Below are 15,316 nucleotides of genomic sequence, written 5' to 3'. Positions count from 1 at the left end.
AAGGGCTCAAATATTAATGTCAGTGTTGCAGGCTATCAAAACATAAAATTTAACAATAGCACAATTTTATACCACCATCATGACATGCCTGTTTGATCAACATAATTGCTTACTTTTTTAACTTCATACTTGATGGCGAGTTTTAAGCGGCTGAGGCTGGGACGACCATGCTCTCCATTATTATGGCTCATCTCTACATCACCATTCAAAATTGCTTCCACTTCTTCTGTATTTCTGCACAAATCAAGCAGCCCAACTACAAAATCTTTGCACTGCATAGACAATTTCTTGTAATCATTCTAGAAAACAGAAGCAGAAAGAGAATATCTTGGCGTTTAGATTCAACATGAGAGAAGCAATTCTACATTTCACCTACACATCAGTGAACATGAATAGCTTCTTTGCTATTGTTATGCTTTTTTTTCCTCAAATGTTCAAGGGATGGGATCCATCTCACCTTGGGTGTCTTGCACATTAATGTTATCAATTTTCACACCTGAGTCACTCCTCTAGACACGCTTTAGAGGAAATTAAAGTAGGAGAAAAAACCCAAAAAACTTTCAGAAATGTAGTATGACACATTTTAATGACCAGTTGAGATGTATAGCACAGGGGAAATTCTTCTATTCACTGTCACAGAAGTCTAGAAAAGATGTAGAAAATTGCACTGTAGAGATTTCAGTTGAACAAGATGAGCATCCTACTCAGAGTACATCTAAAGAAATTCCCAATCTTCTTCAGAATTGCATGAATATACTGATTTTTCTAAGGCCTAGAATTACTCTTGAAAACTTTGGACAGGACTGCTCATGTAGTCTCTGTGGCATGTTCAAAGTAGCTTTCTACAAATACTTTTATTACAGTGACACATTTCCCCCTTTTCCAAACTGTTTTTCAGGGTATTCCCCCTTCTTCCATTCTTAGTCTCTAGTTAGCCCCTTCTCTTTAAATACTTCCATCATACTAACCACCATCTAATTCACCCAATAGCTCATCCTGTAAGGGAATAAGCATACAGGACACCCTAATTTATTTGCTGAGGGTGTACTTCATGCATCTTTGTGTTTTATTACCCACAACACTACAATAACAGTTATTACGTGGATATATTAAAGGATTGCATCCAAGTTTTACACTTCACTTTGCTTAGATGGATGCAAACATTCCGAGACAAATATTTACAGACACTATTTTACATCTATATAAAACTGCCAGTGATTTATTTTTTTAATAATATAAAATAAACACGGTAACTCAGATCTGTCATAAAAGCAAAAGGCTTTTGCTTCAATGTTGTTTATCTACAAAGACAACAGAAGCTAAATACTAAAACTAATAATTTCCTGACATTCTGAATAATATATTATTCATTAATATATTATTGCATTATTTGTTTTCCCTTCATTCAGATGAATAACAGGAGAGGTTAACCAAAATTCTGACTTCTTGCACTTCAGAAAGACATTTTTTGAGTAATATTTTACCTTCTGTTTGGCTTTCATTTTTGTGCAGAAGCTAAGATTCAGTATTCAGTATTTTTAACACATGAATTTTCTCTAGCAAATGAAAGGAAAATTAGCCATTTTCAATTCACAGAGCAGAAACATAGAGGCAACTACTGACCCTTTTATGATTAGGTACCAACTCTTCCAAACTGATATTTGACCCTTGAATACCAATATTAAAAAAAGTAACTTTCAATAAACATAAGAACAATATAATTTGGCCTTCATAAGAACTTATGAAGCATTGTAATATATTAGTATGTGTATTTTTTCTGGTAGAAGATAGGTATATACATCCATACCCACATACTTCATCAGTATTTTCCATCTCAAGAGACTGACACCTGACATGGAGTTTCAAAACAGTATGTGAGGAGACCATGACTCTACAGGGGAATTATCCCTTCTGAATTTATGTTTGTACGCAGTACCACAGCATATATCAGCATCCCATAAATGCACCCATAAAATCCATCAGTTTATCTTCTCATTTGCAAATGCAATAAAACAGTTCCCCCTCCAGTGAAATACTTCCACAGCTGTGACCAGTGGTAGTAGCAGAGATGAAAAGTTCTCGGCAGTCAGGTTATGTCAAACGAGCTTTGGGAAACAGCATTGCCCATCACTGCCCCCACCTCAGCTGTTGCAAAGGCAAAGTCAGCTGAAGGCAGAACAAAAATTAAATGACAGCAGAAATAATCAATACACTCTTCAGTGTCTCTGTCACATAAATAAAGATTCCCTCCCTGGATCTCACATCTCCTACAATTTATGTGAGCCAAAGGAATGGAGCAATTTGTTTGGCTTAGCTTATTTTCAAAAAATGGACAAAGGCATGGCTAATGAGTTCTCCTTTACTGCATGTTGTAAACTTAGTGATTAAAAAAAACCACAACCCATTCCTGAGAAACTTAAAAAAAATTAAATTACAGTTGGAGGCTCTAAAAGAATCAGCACTGAATTCTGCAGTAAAGCATGCGTACTTTATTCCCTGCATGTGACAACATTGGTTCAGGGCTCCTCAGCAGTTTAGGAAAAACCAAACTGTCCCAAATTTCACAACACCAAGGATAAGGGAGCAGTTCTAGCTGCTCCCGCCCTGCAGAAGGAAGGTGATGATTTGGGGTGAGCACTGTGGGCGATGAGGAACCATGGGAACAATGCTGGTGGCAGAGGGGTGAGAGTGAGAGCTGCACTGCTGAGAGGAGTCACCCACCCTTGGTGTTCGTGGCAGCTGCAGACTGTCTTGGGATGCCAAGTAAGGGAGCAAGCAGGCTCTTGTCACTCTGAAAACCTCAGCTGACCCTGCTTTACCTCTGACCATGCAGCAGGAGACCACAGCCAGGAGAGCAGGAGAGCATCACTACAGCTGTATCTCCCAGAAGAAAGGGTCTTTTTTCACACAGTATCCTGTGACCAGTCACAGGCTCCTGCTGTCCCCAGACTGTGCCTGGAATGAGAATGCTCTCAGGATGCAGACTGAGACTGAACTCCATGGATGAGATGGAGACTGCTTCACATCACACCCTGGCTCTGCTTGGTGAACTGTAGAGGCCAAGATATGAAATATGGATACTGCTATACTAGAACTTAGGGTTTCAAAGTGGGATGCAATGTTGGGTTTAGGTGTCATGGTAGGCAGCTAAATACACTATTTCCCTTTTAAAGGTGGCCCTTATGTCTTCATGTCTTCAGTGCTTCACTCCTTCTCTAACAGGTGATGTTACTTTTTCTCTAGGAAAGCTGACAATAGCTGTAGTGAAGACTGGGGTGTCATTTCTGTCATGGGGGATATATAAATGAAAAAAAAACAAACAAACAGAAAATTAGACTTTGAGATGATAAATTGAATTTTGCTTCTCATCAGAAAAGCAAATAAGGACAATGTTATTAGTGGATTGCTTTACAGCAAACAGTAATATATCCATGTTTAACTTAAAAACACATTTTCCATTTCATCCCTTTAAACAATGAACCAGTCAGTTGCCATTATAGTTGCAGTGGACTTTATAATAAATGCTAATCTTATCCATTTTGAATAGTACTGGGCCACAGCTGTCCCTCTCAAAACTTCAGGCCTTATCTCTGCAGGACAACATTTGTCATATATAATCTACATCTTTATGTACACAGTAAAGATATTAGCTCTTAGGTGGGCAAACCATTGAGATGACAGAAAACATGAACACCATCTCCAAAAAAAAAAAAAAAAAGCTGGTGAGCTTTTGTGTTACTTGTTGATCAGGTAAAGAGTTTATAAAGACATTGTAACTAGAGTTTAGAGGGCTTCTGAGGTGATGGCATTGAATGTAACATCTGAAGTGTCTCACCCTTCCATGAGACTGATGGACAATGTAATAAAATACCTGTTCTAACACCACTCAGTTGGCTCTGTCTGCTCTGATCTCAATAATTAGGAAAAAATTCTTTACTATAAGAGTAGTAAGGCACTGGAATAGGTTGTCCTTAGAGGACTTTTCATCCCTGGAGATGTTCAAGGCCAGGTTAGATGGAGCTCTGAGTAACCTGGTCTAATGGAAGGTTCCCTGCCCTGGTAGGGGGGTTGGAACTAGATGATATTTAAGGTCACTTGCAACCTAAACCATTCTATGTTTCTATGACACAAAAACTAAATTAAATGGTCTTCAGAAAATCCTGAAGATCTCAGAATTACTCAGGAAGCCTGAATTAGTTATTTGTTTGGTACAAAAATATTTCTGTGCTTTACATGTCTGTCCAGTTATTCTTCCTTCAGAAGTAATCTACTTTTTTGTGATTTTACTCCTATTAAAGTATGTTTATCCAAAGTACTCTTAAATACTGCAACACTTTTAATGCTTTCAACAAAATGCAAAAGGCATTAGTAGTGCTAGATGACACTACTGCATAGGTTTGTAGAAAGAAAGAGGTTTATTTCAGAGAATAATGGTGTCCCTTGACAAAAAAAGGCATTTCCTTTTTTTGAATGAATCACAGTTTCATAGCCAGTGTGCTCTCTAATATTAGGAGAGAGAAGCAATTTATAGAATAGTCATAAAACAACCAGCATCACAGTTTAGCACTGATCCTTCCTATTTCATCAGAGGACAACCTTGAAATTATCTGTGTCACTGGCTGCTGTAGGCAACCACCTGACGGTTCCCATGCTACAAATACCCTATCAGCACTATAAAATAGACGACCTAAAAAATAGATCATCTGATAATATCAGAATATTCTGATAATATCAAAAAGCTCAGTTTTAATTTAGGTAAGGTTTGAAATGCTTTAAATGGCTCAGGCTGACCCTAGGTGGAGCTAAAGATTTGCCATGTCCAGCTAACCTGTGCACTAAAAATATACTTATTTTAATTACACTAACACAGGTAAAGCATTTTTACCAAACCCACGCTTTTATGCAGTGACTACACTCACCAAATAATTGTAGCAAACTCCTGAAATAAAGCAAGGGTAACACTTTTTTAGATTAATTGCTGCAAGCAGGTGTATGAACTTGCAGGGACACAAACAAGCCCTGACTCAGTAAAGCTGACAGCCTCCATTTCTTGTAACTTTTACACACTTGTACTGCCTCCACTGAATTTAAGGCAGGTATTTTGCAGTCAAGTCCCTGGCCTATCTAGATATTGTAAATGTCACTGCTTATCAATAGTGTAAATGTCAAATCTCATCAATTCTGTCATAAATGTACTCCACAGTCTTTAATATTTATCCAGAACCACCTCATGGTTTTAGTATCTATAAAAACGTTCCCAAAAGACCTTATAGTGTCAGCTGCCTGCTCCTGCTGGTGAAACCTTAAATTATTGAAGAGTCAAATTTCTGTGTTGCCTTGTGCTTGTGCTCCTCACTGTTCCTATTCCACTCCATTCTATCCAAAGAGTATGTATATTCCCATCAGAGCCTGGATGATTAATGCCCAGCAGTATGGAGCTCCTTTGTCTCTCATCTAACCTAATCTAATCTCCTGATTCTGCTGAGAAATCCAAAACCTGTTAAAATTCTTTGTGCAACACTACACTAGAAGCAAAGCTCTCATTTTAGAGAAAGCAACTGAGACAAAAGAGGAAGTGGAAAAACAGAAGTCACCAAAGAAGGACCTCCTCATGGCACTTCAGAGCTGGCTGCAGAAGCTTGTTCTGTGACCCAGCCTACCTGGGCTCTCACCTGTGTGCTCCATTCCCTGCCTGGTGGTGCCACAGACAGGTACTGTGCTCCCACTCATCCCACTGATTGTGTACTGCAGCACACATTTGAAGGGCACCTCTTGCTGGCTGTTCCAGATGATGAGCTTATTTATCTTTATAAATAATCTTAGCTTGTGTCACTCCAACTCTGGTAAAGGGATCTGTACAGTCCCTACAAATCAGACATGCTATTTATCTCAGCATAGATGTGAACTTAACAGGCTGCACTTACAGATTATGAAAAATGGTTTTCAGCTCTGTTCTAAATTTACTCTGCTTTAAGTTAATCAAGTCCTTTTGTTCCCATCAGCAGCTGCTAAAGAGAAAGAAGTATGTAGTTTCAATACTCTTCTTTGAACTGCACATGGAATCGGTGGATGAAATCTGTCCACTGAGGTCCTAAAGGTTTCTGCCAGGGACCTCATGGGTCACATATTCATCCTCTGCAATAATCTGAAATGGTCCTCCCAGCATTTTTTTTTTCCTCTTTCCCTCCAATTTCAGCAGTTCAGCTGCTGTTTTTAAGATCACCTTGTACATTCCTCCTCCTTATTTCCCCTCCAAGAAATATCCCAGCTTCTCATAATAGACTGGTGCCACAAAGATATACCTACGAGCACAAGTCCAGGGAAATTCATTCAGAACTGCAGCACCTCAGCTCAGGTTGGCTAAGTAGAGACAGATTCACAGTCTTGTGAACTGTACCACTGCTAAGATTGTTAAATACTGATCATGATAACTTCAAACAGTTGCTAACACAATGTTGGAAATTATTCTGTTACAGCTTTGGAAGGATGTTGATCTCCTACTAGTGTAGTCTATATATATTGCTCTGTCACAGGAGCATCTGTTTTTGACAGGGTCCCATGAGGCAAACCCAGGCTAAGTGATTTTAGCTAATATAGGTCATAAATAACATTAGCAATGTTTGTACAAGGCCTGACTTTGCATTTACTGACAGATAAGACCTCACATTCTTACTGCCTTAACTAATGCTTCAAGAATCTAGGGAGCCTGGGTCTCAGCTATTAATTTATTTATTTCAATAACATGCATTTACAGAATACTAAAATCTCTGTGTAACATTGAAAAAGCCTTTTAACTCTAGAGAGTTCACATATAACTAAGTACAAATAAGCAAGAAAGAGGAAGAAGTGAACAGAAATACCAGAATTGAACAAGGAGGACATTTATTTAGAATCCTCCTTGTAAATGAATGCAAAACACTGTAAGAAGTATGAAAACTTCAGGTCCAAATACAAGAAACTAAAGAGAATGCAAGAGGGTTTAATAGAATCATGCAACTTGTCTGTCATAAGTGACTGAAATGTACCACTTCAGTCTCCTCTTTACCCTTCTCTAAACCAGCTTCAGCCATGGGTTTGAAGGGCCTCCTTCACTCTCCTGCCTGATAGGAAGTAGAAAATTAGTTCACTGGCACATTCTACACAAGCAGCACGAATTACAATCAGCACAGAGCAACCAGACTTTCACAAAGATTTAAATCTTCCATTCAGTAAAAAAACTGCATTTTTCCCACATTATCTTGCTGATTCATGAAGGATAAAGTTTGCCATTCTGTGTCTGCCAGAATCAGTGTCCCTCTACTCACCTTGAACTCCTTCTCAATGTTGGCAAGCACGGCCAGCTCATTGCTGAGCTCTAAGGCAGTCATGACAGGGTCTTCACTGGACAAAGACAGATAAGCAGGGCTGGCCAGACCTTTGTAGGCGTTGATCCTGGATCTAGAATGGCTGAAAGAGTCATGCTTTTGTTTCTGATTGCACTCACTGCACTTGCAGAAATAGTCATGTGGCCTATCGATCCGAGCTCCTTTCCGCAGCAGGGTGTGCACGATCTCATACTCGTGGCAGTGAGCAGCCAGAATGATGGGCGTGACGTCGTGGGAGAACCGCGTGCCATCCTCATCGTACGCGTAGAAGTCATCGTGCTGGAGCTCCGACTGGCTGGGACTCAGAGCCAGCCTCTTGCCCTCGGCAAAGGCGGGGTGGCTCAGGATGGCTTCCACTATCCGAACGTAGCCTTTGCTAATGGCCAAAAGCAAGGCATCGCCCACCCGGGCCAGGTTCTCCTTCTTCAGCAGCAGCTCCGTGATCTCCAGGTGCTCATTGGCCACTGCCAGCTGCAAGGCGTTCTGCCCCATGTAGTCCACGCAGTTCACGTTGAGGGAGGGACATTCCTCCAGCATTTTTCGAACCACCGGAATATTTCCATACTCAGCGGCATCCAGGAAGCGCTCCTCCTCCAGAGAGAGGCTGGTGGAGTGGTCATTGAACATGTAGGCCGGCCCTCGGCTGGCCTGCCTCCTGCCCTTCTCCCGGAGAATGGTCTGTCGCCGCAGGGCCAGTCTGTTCTCGTTGCCCCGGCTGTGTGCACACAGAGAAATTATTAGTTCTTCTTTATACAAGGGCATATCCATTTTGAATAATAACTAATAAAAATATTCTAATCCTTTATCTGTTGTGTATTTTGAATGCAGCGGGGACACCAGGAACCCTGCCTTCGATGCATTTTGTAACCACTACTACTACACAACCTGAGAATCAATAGCCAGCTACATTTTATTTCAACAAGAAGAAAAAACTGTCATCAATCATCATTTGAAACTACACTTTTTTTTCCTTATTTTGTCCTCACAGCTCAGAGCAAGAACAAGCTACAGTGTGAAAGGAGTCAGCAGTCATGGGATGAGAAATGAGGGATTGCTGAGGACAGCAGGGCACACAAAGATGGAAACTCTCTAAAATCCCTTCTGCTTCACAAAAGTCATCAGGCTGACTTCACTTGCTCTTATTCTCTCCTTCGGCAACCATCTAACTTACATTTGGCTCTAGTTTCTCCTCTTCACCCAGCTGATGCTTTTCTGACATCTATAATTGAATGCTCAGGCATTAGCTGAATCCGGACAAGATAAAAGCACATCAAATACATTGTATGACATCTACTCCCCATCTCCACCATTCTTTTCATTATTACAGTTCATAATCTTGATACGCTATTTATTCCTTCACTCAGGGCCTTGCCAATAAATCCTGCTAATTCCTGATTAATGATAGCTCTGAAATGTTGTCCAGTTTGCTACTAATGAAATCCTCAGCCGTTTCCAACCATAACTATTAAATACCTCATTAATAATTATTTAGTGATTATTATAAATAAAGTGAACGTATCAAACTTAAGTTTTCTGAGAAATGTTACAATATATGCTACATTCTCTTTAAAAAGAAGAAAATATAATTCACTAATTCAATCTTATTTCAGCCAATTAAGATCCCAGTCTTCAATAGAAATTAAATTGCAAATATTTTTCTCTTCTAGAATTACTCTGCAAAACTACTTAATATTCCCCACAACTTCTTGTTTTTTCTTTATTGAATAGTAGCTTAATTGTTCTATACATACATATGCTCAAATACACTTCAGTATTTCCCACAAAAAATAACCATGAGCAATATTTTATTCATTAAATACTAATGAATATGAATTTGAATGTCAGTAAAAAAGTTAGTCTTTTGTGACTCAACATTTCTTCACAAAAAGAAACCTTGCAAGGTATGATTTATTCTAGGTTGTTTAGATTTAGCTTTAGTATAGATTTCCTTTCTGCTTCTTGCCTTCTCTGTTCTAGAGATACTCTAGAGTTCTAGAGTCCTCTGCATCACTGGAAATACTTCAAATTTCCAAATTCTTAAATATAAAAGAACCATTTTTGTCCAAGATAATTACAGGTATGGAATATGGAATACATCACAACTGACAACAGTAACAATTAAATATAATTATTAGTTTCGTTAGTTGACATTTTTAATAAATAATTTTTCAGAATTTTTAGTAGAGAGCACTTCTTGTTTCACAAAATATTTAAATCAAGAAAAGAAATATTTCATGTTTAAATTCCTTTTTAAAAGTAAACTTTTTTACAAAATACGAATCCTATAAACTGTGAAATGTAGCTCTGAAACGTGAGCTTTATTTTATATTTGTCCTAGTCCTCCTTTGTATGTGTTGAATTTTGTAAGTTTGCTGTATTTTCACACTTCAGTGTATGCCTGTGACAGAACATTTGTAGAAAGTCTGAAAAGCAGTACAAAGTTTTCATATACTTTTTTTAATAATTTGTTCTTTCGTATCAGAGAAGGTCCTTAGCAGTGTGAGATGTTTCCGGCATTTAAGGTAGGCTGACCTGGGCTTCAATTTAACCAACCAGACACAGACTCCTGAGACCTGGCATCTGAGGGTGCAGAGGGAGAAATCACAGCAAGGTTGCTCTCTACTGTCTTTTAAGTGCACCAGGTTTTCCAACTTCCTTAGCTCCACATTGGCTTCTCAGCTTTGAGTAAACTGATGATTTAACTGCAGTAGCAAAATAATTTTAAATGTAGAATCCATCCTATTGAGCAGCATGCTGCAAATTCCTTATCTATCTTGAAGTGCTTCTTTCTTCTGTGCAGCAACCAATTACTGCTAAACATAATTTAAATAATATATACTGAAGTTATTTCACAGAAGGACAGAATCCTTTAGGTTGGAATAGACTTCCTAGATCATCAAGTCCAACCTTTGACTGATCACTACTACTATCACTACCTACTACTGATCAGTAGACCAAAGCACTAAGTACCAAGTGACTGCACCACCTCCCTGGGCAGTCCTTTCCAATGCTTAACAACCTTTTCCATGAAGAAATTCTTCCTGATGTCCAAATTGAACCTCCTCTGAACAGATTATAAACAGATAATAAATTCAACTCACAAAAAATTGTAACATATTTTTTAAACTTCTTCCAAATAATAAAGATGTGTTCAGTGTAGATTCAAATCTTATTTAGACTGTCAATAATGTCATTGATAATAAATACATATCCCTATGTGCTCTGCAACACTAACCCAGTATAAAATTATTTTGTTTGATCTTTGAACAAGATAAAAAACCCTTCAAAAGAATCTTGGTCATTCTTTCCTGAGATGCATCAGCTTCAGCAGTCTGGGGTGATTAACCAACCCAATATAATGCTTGTGGGGACAGATCTTACTGTTTAAAACTGAGGCAAAGGGAGTACCTCAGCCTCACCTGGGTCCTTTGTCACTGGGTCCAGCAGCATAATCAGTCTGTGACACAGCCCACAGAAAAAAACTGCTGTTCATTAAACACTTCCTCTTTCATTTTTCAAATAATGGTAAGAGATTATATTTCTATTCTAGAAATACATTCAGCATGGTTTATCAAAGCAAAGGGTAATCATTGCTAGTGAAGAATACTTAAAATTATCATCTTTGTCTAGCACCACTTCCTCTTTCCTTGCCTGAATTGAGAAGAAAATCATTGCTTAAATGGGATATTAAATACATACATTCCTTAAACAGTAGCTCATCATCTGAATTAGAACCTATTATAGAATGAAATAGACTATATTTTTATTGTTTGCTGGCCTGTACCACATGTCTGATGCAGACCTCTAGAATCTCAATATAATCAATTTTTCCTGCACCAATGCATTTTGTATGTACAAAATGAACATCCTGGTTTGTCCATTAGCAACTACAGTTAATTAAATTTAAGGGTCTGTAATTAAAACTGGTTCTTGCAGCACAAGGTTATAAATATGTTTAACTGCAACACAGAAAGCTGAATTTTCTGTTTTATTATTTCTGCTTAATTAGACAGAGAAGCAAACATTACTTCAGGAGTTTGTTTAGAAAACTGTAAGACACTTGATTGCCTCCAAGTGCAGTGAAAGGAATTTGATGATCCAGAAGAGTATGTTCAGTCCTGCTATATTCTGATGTTCTTGCATTTATTTTACATTCACTAAAGTCCTTCCAGTTCATTTTTTCTTAAAGAGATGCCCATGTCACTGGGCAGCCACATAAATCTTAAAGCCACTTGAAACCTCATCCTTCTCAGACTATAACTGTGGTTGCAAGACTCTATCAATGTACTTTGGGAAAATGCAGTCAAAAGTACCATGAGTACCATACTCATTATTCCTTAGTACTGAAGAGCCAGTGTGACCAAGGCTGTAACATTGTCCTCATTTTGGATATCTTATTACAGGAAGGGGTTCTACAAAATTAGTAATTAAATGCAAGAGAGCAACAAAGGTCACACAGTCTCTACCCTATCTTCCACTTGAAGCATAGCAAGATTGATTTTGTGAATTATACAGGATGGTACTCCACTCATCTCACTTCTGTCTAAGGATCAGTATGATTCTAGGATAAATTAGTATTTTTTATCTTCTCTGTAGATAAAGGAGAGACATTTCTCCTACCTACTTTATAAATGGAGAACCTATATTTTTTCCATTGTTTCAAAGTGAATCCCAGCCCAGAGAGGCTTCCTTTAATGTATAGAATTTAACAGGAATATAGACCACAGAAGGATGATGGAGTAAAGTCCCGTAGAAGTACAGATATCACCTCAAACAATATCCATTAAAATATCAGACCCTGTCTTGAAGGAAATTGCTCTTTCTGAAATTTTATTGTCTGTCACTCATCACACTGAAAGACTAACCTTGAATTTGACTGTTCTAGTACTCAGAAACAATAATGTAATGAAATGAAACAACCTAAATTCAAAAATCATTAATTTAGATCTATTTTACTCAAACTAAGTAGCACTTTCCCCTGACAGTAGTTACCTGTAAAGCACAAACTCATAGCAATCATATTCCCTCTCAGCCTTCGTCTTGTTGAGTGAAATTAAGCTCCTCTCATTTCCTGCTACATCCATGCAGTTAAATCTGCCACAGAACAAAACCCCTCCTGAGTACAGCTCCCTAAACTTAAAATAAAATAATCCATGTTCCATAATAATGTTTCAGTGTTTGTAGTAAAGTGATTAGACACCTTTTTAGGTGCAGTACATCTTTGGCTATCTCTCAGGTGCATTTACATCCAATAAATCATTTAGGCACTATGGATTCTCCTGTGAGGCAGAATTCTGCCTTTGCTGACTTTCCTTAATCAGGTGTCAGACAATGAGTCTCAGATTCACAAATTTTAAGAACTGTGCTGAAAGATCTGATTTTGACTCTCAACTCCCTTTGAGGATATGAACTGTCATTACAGAGTTGTGAAGCTGGGAAAGTTTGGGCATAGGAAACAGCTGTGAGTATCCACAGCATTAGAATCCAAAGTAAAATGTTTTGTAGGAGATTCTGCAATATCCTATCTGCTAGGAGCTGAACAAGCTTGTATAGTGACGGGGTAGAGTTCTCATCTTCCTTTACTCACTTGAAAGAGCTTATAATACTTTAAAATTACCTGCTAAGAGTAATTTGTTTATGCATTTAAACTTGAGGTTTGGCTTTCCTTCATAAGTTTTTAAACCTTTAGAAAAAGACTGAACAACATCTCAAGAAATTAGAATATATAAACTAAAAAAATCCAACTTTGCTAGTATCTTCAGGACCATGCTTCATTAAGAGACTACACTGAAGTCCCTAACTTGCATATATTAATACAAAACCAGACATAAAGCCTGCTGTTCTCATAAAAAGAAAATAAATGTGTACTCATGTACACTGCCAGCAATTGAAATCTACAGGCTGGAAACACGGCAAGGAAAAAAGGAGTCCACACTATTGGCAGCATCATAAAGAAAAAAAGTCATCAAGACAAATGCTCTCAGAGCGAAAAAGAGAGAAAGTTGTAGAGAAAGTTGTGTTGACATACTGGTTTAATCACAAACTCCTCAATCCTGTGAAATTCAAGAATTTTTAATTGTCCAATCACTGTGACAATAGTATCCACTGTTTGTCATTAGTGACCACTTCTAACCAACTCTGTGGGGAAGCTTCCAGAAAACTTGAAAGGCCATGAGCCTATTTTTACAAACAGAAGAAAAAAAGCTAAACTAAATCAATCATTTTCAAATTTAATTCTCTTATGCTATTGGTAAACTGTTAATAATTGTTATTTAGCTAGGAGATCAGATAGGAAGTAATACCAAGATCAACAGCACCAAACACCTAAGAATAAATTAGCTTGAATCTATCTAATGATTTGGATTTGGATGTTCTTCTACTGTCCTTTATCATACTTCAATATATAAAGTATATATTCAATATATAAATAGATATATATTGAATATATAAGGTATATATTCAATGTATAAAGTATAAAAATAGATGTAGCATATAACATGATATCATATATAATCTGCAAAACATGTTTTATAAAATTATATATTGATATACATAAAATAATATCAGCATATACAAAATTAATATAAACTCCATCTAACTAGAGATAGGATGGGAGTTTAGACAGACACATGGTGTGAACCTCTATATGATACCATGTTAAGGGACAGAAAATGACAGGCTGTAGAAAGTAAGATTAAATTGAAATTCCAAACATAAAGATGGTAAACATCTTGAAAGAAGTATCTGAAAAAACTGGGGTTTTCCATCCTTTGGCATGAGGATCCAAGGTTCCTCCATAACCCTTAGAAGCTGGTGGTGAATTATAAGTGAGCTGGAGCTGAAAAACACTGTAAATAACAAGCCAAAATCATCTGTGGACATGTACAATAAAGCTTACTAATAATCAGCGGCAGTGACTGTCTTAGAAGTAAGAAAACCCCATAATGAACATCCCGTAAGTATTTAATTTTGTAGCAGATGAAAGGTACAAGTAAGAGTATTTTTACTCTTGTGGGGTTTTTATCAGAAGATGTACATCTAGCCCACAGTATGAAATGTATCATCCTTAAGACTTTTATTTGAAATTTTGGTGAAAACTGATTTGCCTTCTGCAACTGTCCTGGAGGTCTTTCTGAGACCTGGACTGTCAAAGCTTTTTTGTTTACAGACTGCTGAGGAGTGTTTTCACCAAGCTGATTGATTATGTTGTGCAAATGTTTTTGTACAGGAGCAGTTAAAAACAATTATGTTTTAGAGAGTATTTAATCAATCACAGTTTGTGAACCTGGAAGGGTAATAGTTTGACAAACATTTTCTTCAGGAAATAACAAAAGATTTTTCTCCTGAAAAGTAGTTTAGTGGCTAGCTAATGGATGATGAAGAGAAAGCACCCAACATAAGGCAAACAACCAATTCCCAGGCTCCTTATTTCATTTGTCATTCATTCACCCTAATTTTTACCCTTAGTTGAGTAATAAAACCAGTGGCTTATTATTGATGAAGTAGCTTCCAACCACTGAAATGGGAATGACAAGTAAATAGAAGTATTTAGGGAAATGATTGGAAAAAACAGTTTCTGAATAAAAATGGCCTAAGGAGAAAAAGCAACCTGGAAAACTATAACCTAGTCAGCTTACAGATTTATTAGGAACAATGCATAAAAGGTTATAGCACTCAGATTGCTTGAAGCTTTTAAAGAGGGGTGTGGGATTTAAATTATTTCCTGAGAAAAAGAAAGAGAAGAGAGTGCTTTACCAGCCCAGAGACTTTCATACATCACAATTGCAAAGCAAAGCAAACAGAATAGTCTGATTTGGAAGGGATCCATGAGGATTATTAAGTCCAACTCTGATGCAAACTGCCCATATGAGGAACAAACCCACAGCCTCAGTGTTACTAGCACCACGCTCTGCCCAACTGAGCTAATCTCAGAGTCAGCACAGGATGGCACA

General features: G+C 37.6%; 1 protein-coding gene across 1 annotated transcript in view; it reads right to left on the bottom strand.

Annotated features, from left to right (window-relative positions):
- The window catches only part of TRPC6 (transient receptor potential cation channel subfamily C member 6), a 77,401-nt gene that overhangs the window by 22,643 nt on the left and 39,442 nt on the right, over window positions 1-15,316 (bottom strand). Inside the window, exons 2-3 of the mRNA XM_014252599.2 lie at window positions 7,305-8,079; window positions 114-299 (exon numbers count right to left, since the gene is read on the bottom strand). Coding sequence (XP_014108074.2) covers window positions 114-299; window positions 7,305-8,079 — 961 coding nt within the window. The remainder of the gene's footprint in view (window positions 1-113; window positions 300-7,304; window positions 8,080-15,316) is intronic.

The sequence above is a fragment of the Pseudopodoces humilis genome, chromosome 2, assembly GCF_049639895.1.
Source record: "Pseudopodoces humilis isolate 2021_Gansu_Grassland_sample_001 chromosome 2, ASM4963989v1, whole genome shotgun sequence".
Lineage (NCBI taxonomy): Eukaryota > Metazoa > Chordata > Aves > Passeriformes > Paridae > Pseudopodoces > Pseudopodoces humilis.
The sequence above is the reverse complement of the archived record's forward strand: the minus strand, read 5'-3'. Positions and strand labels throughout refer to the sequence as shown.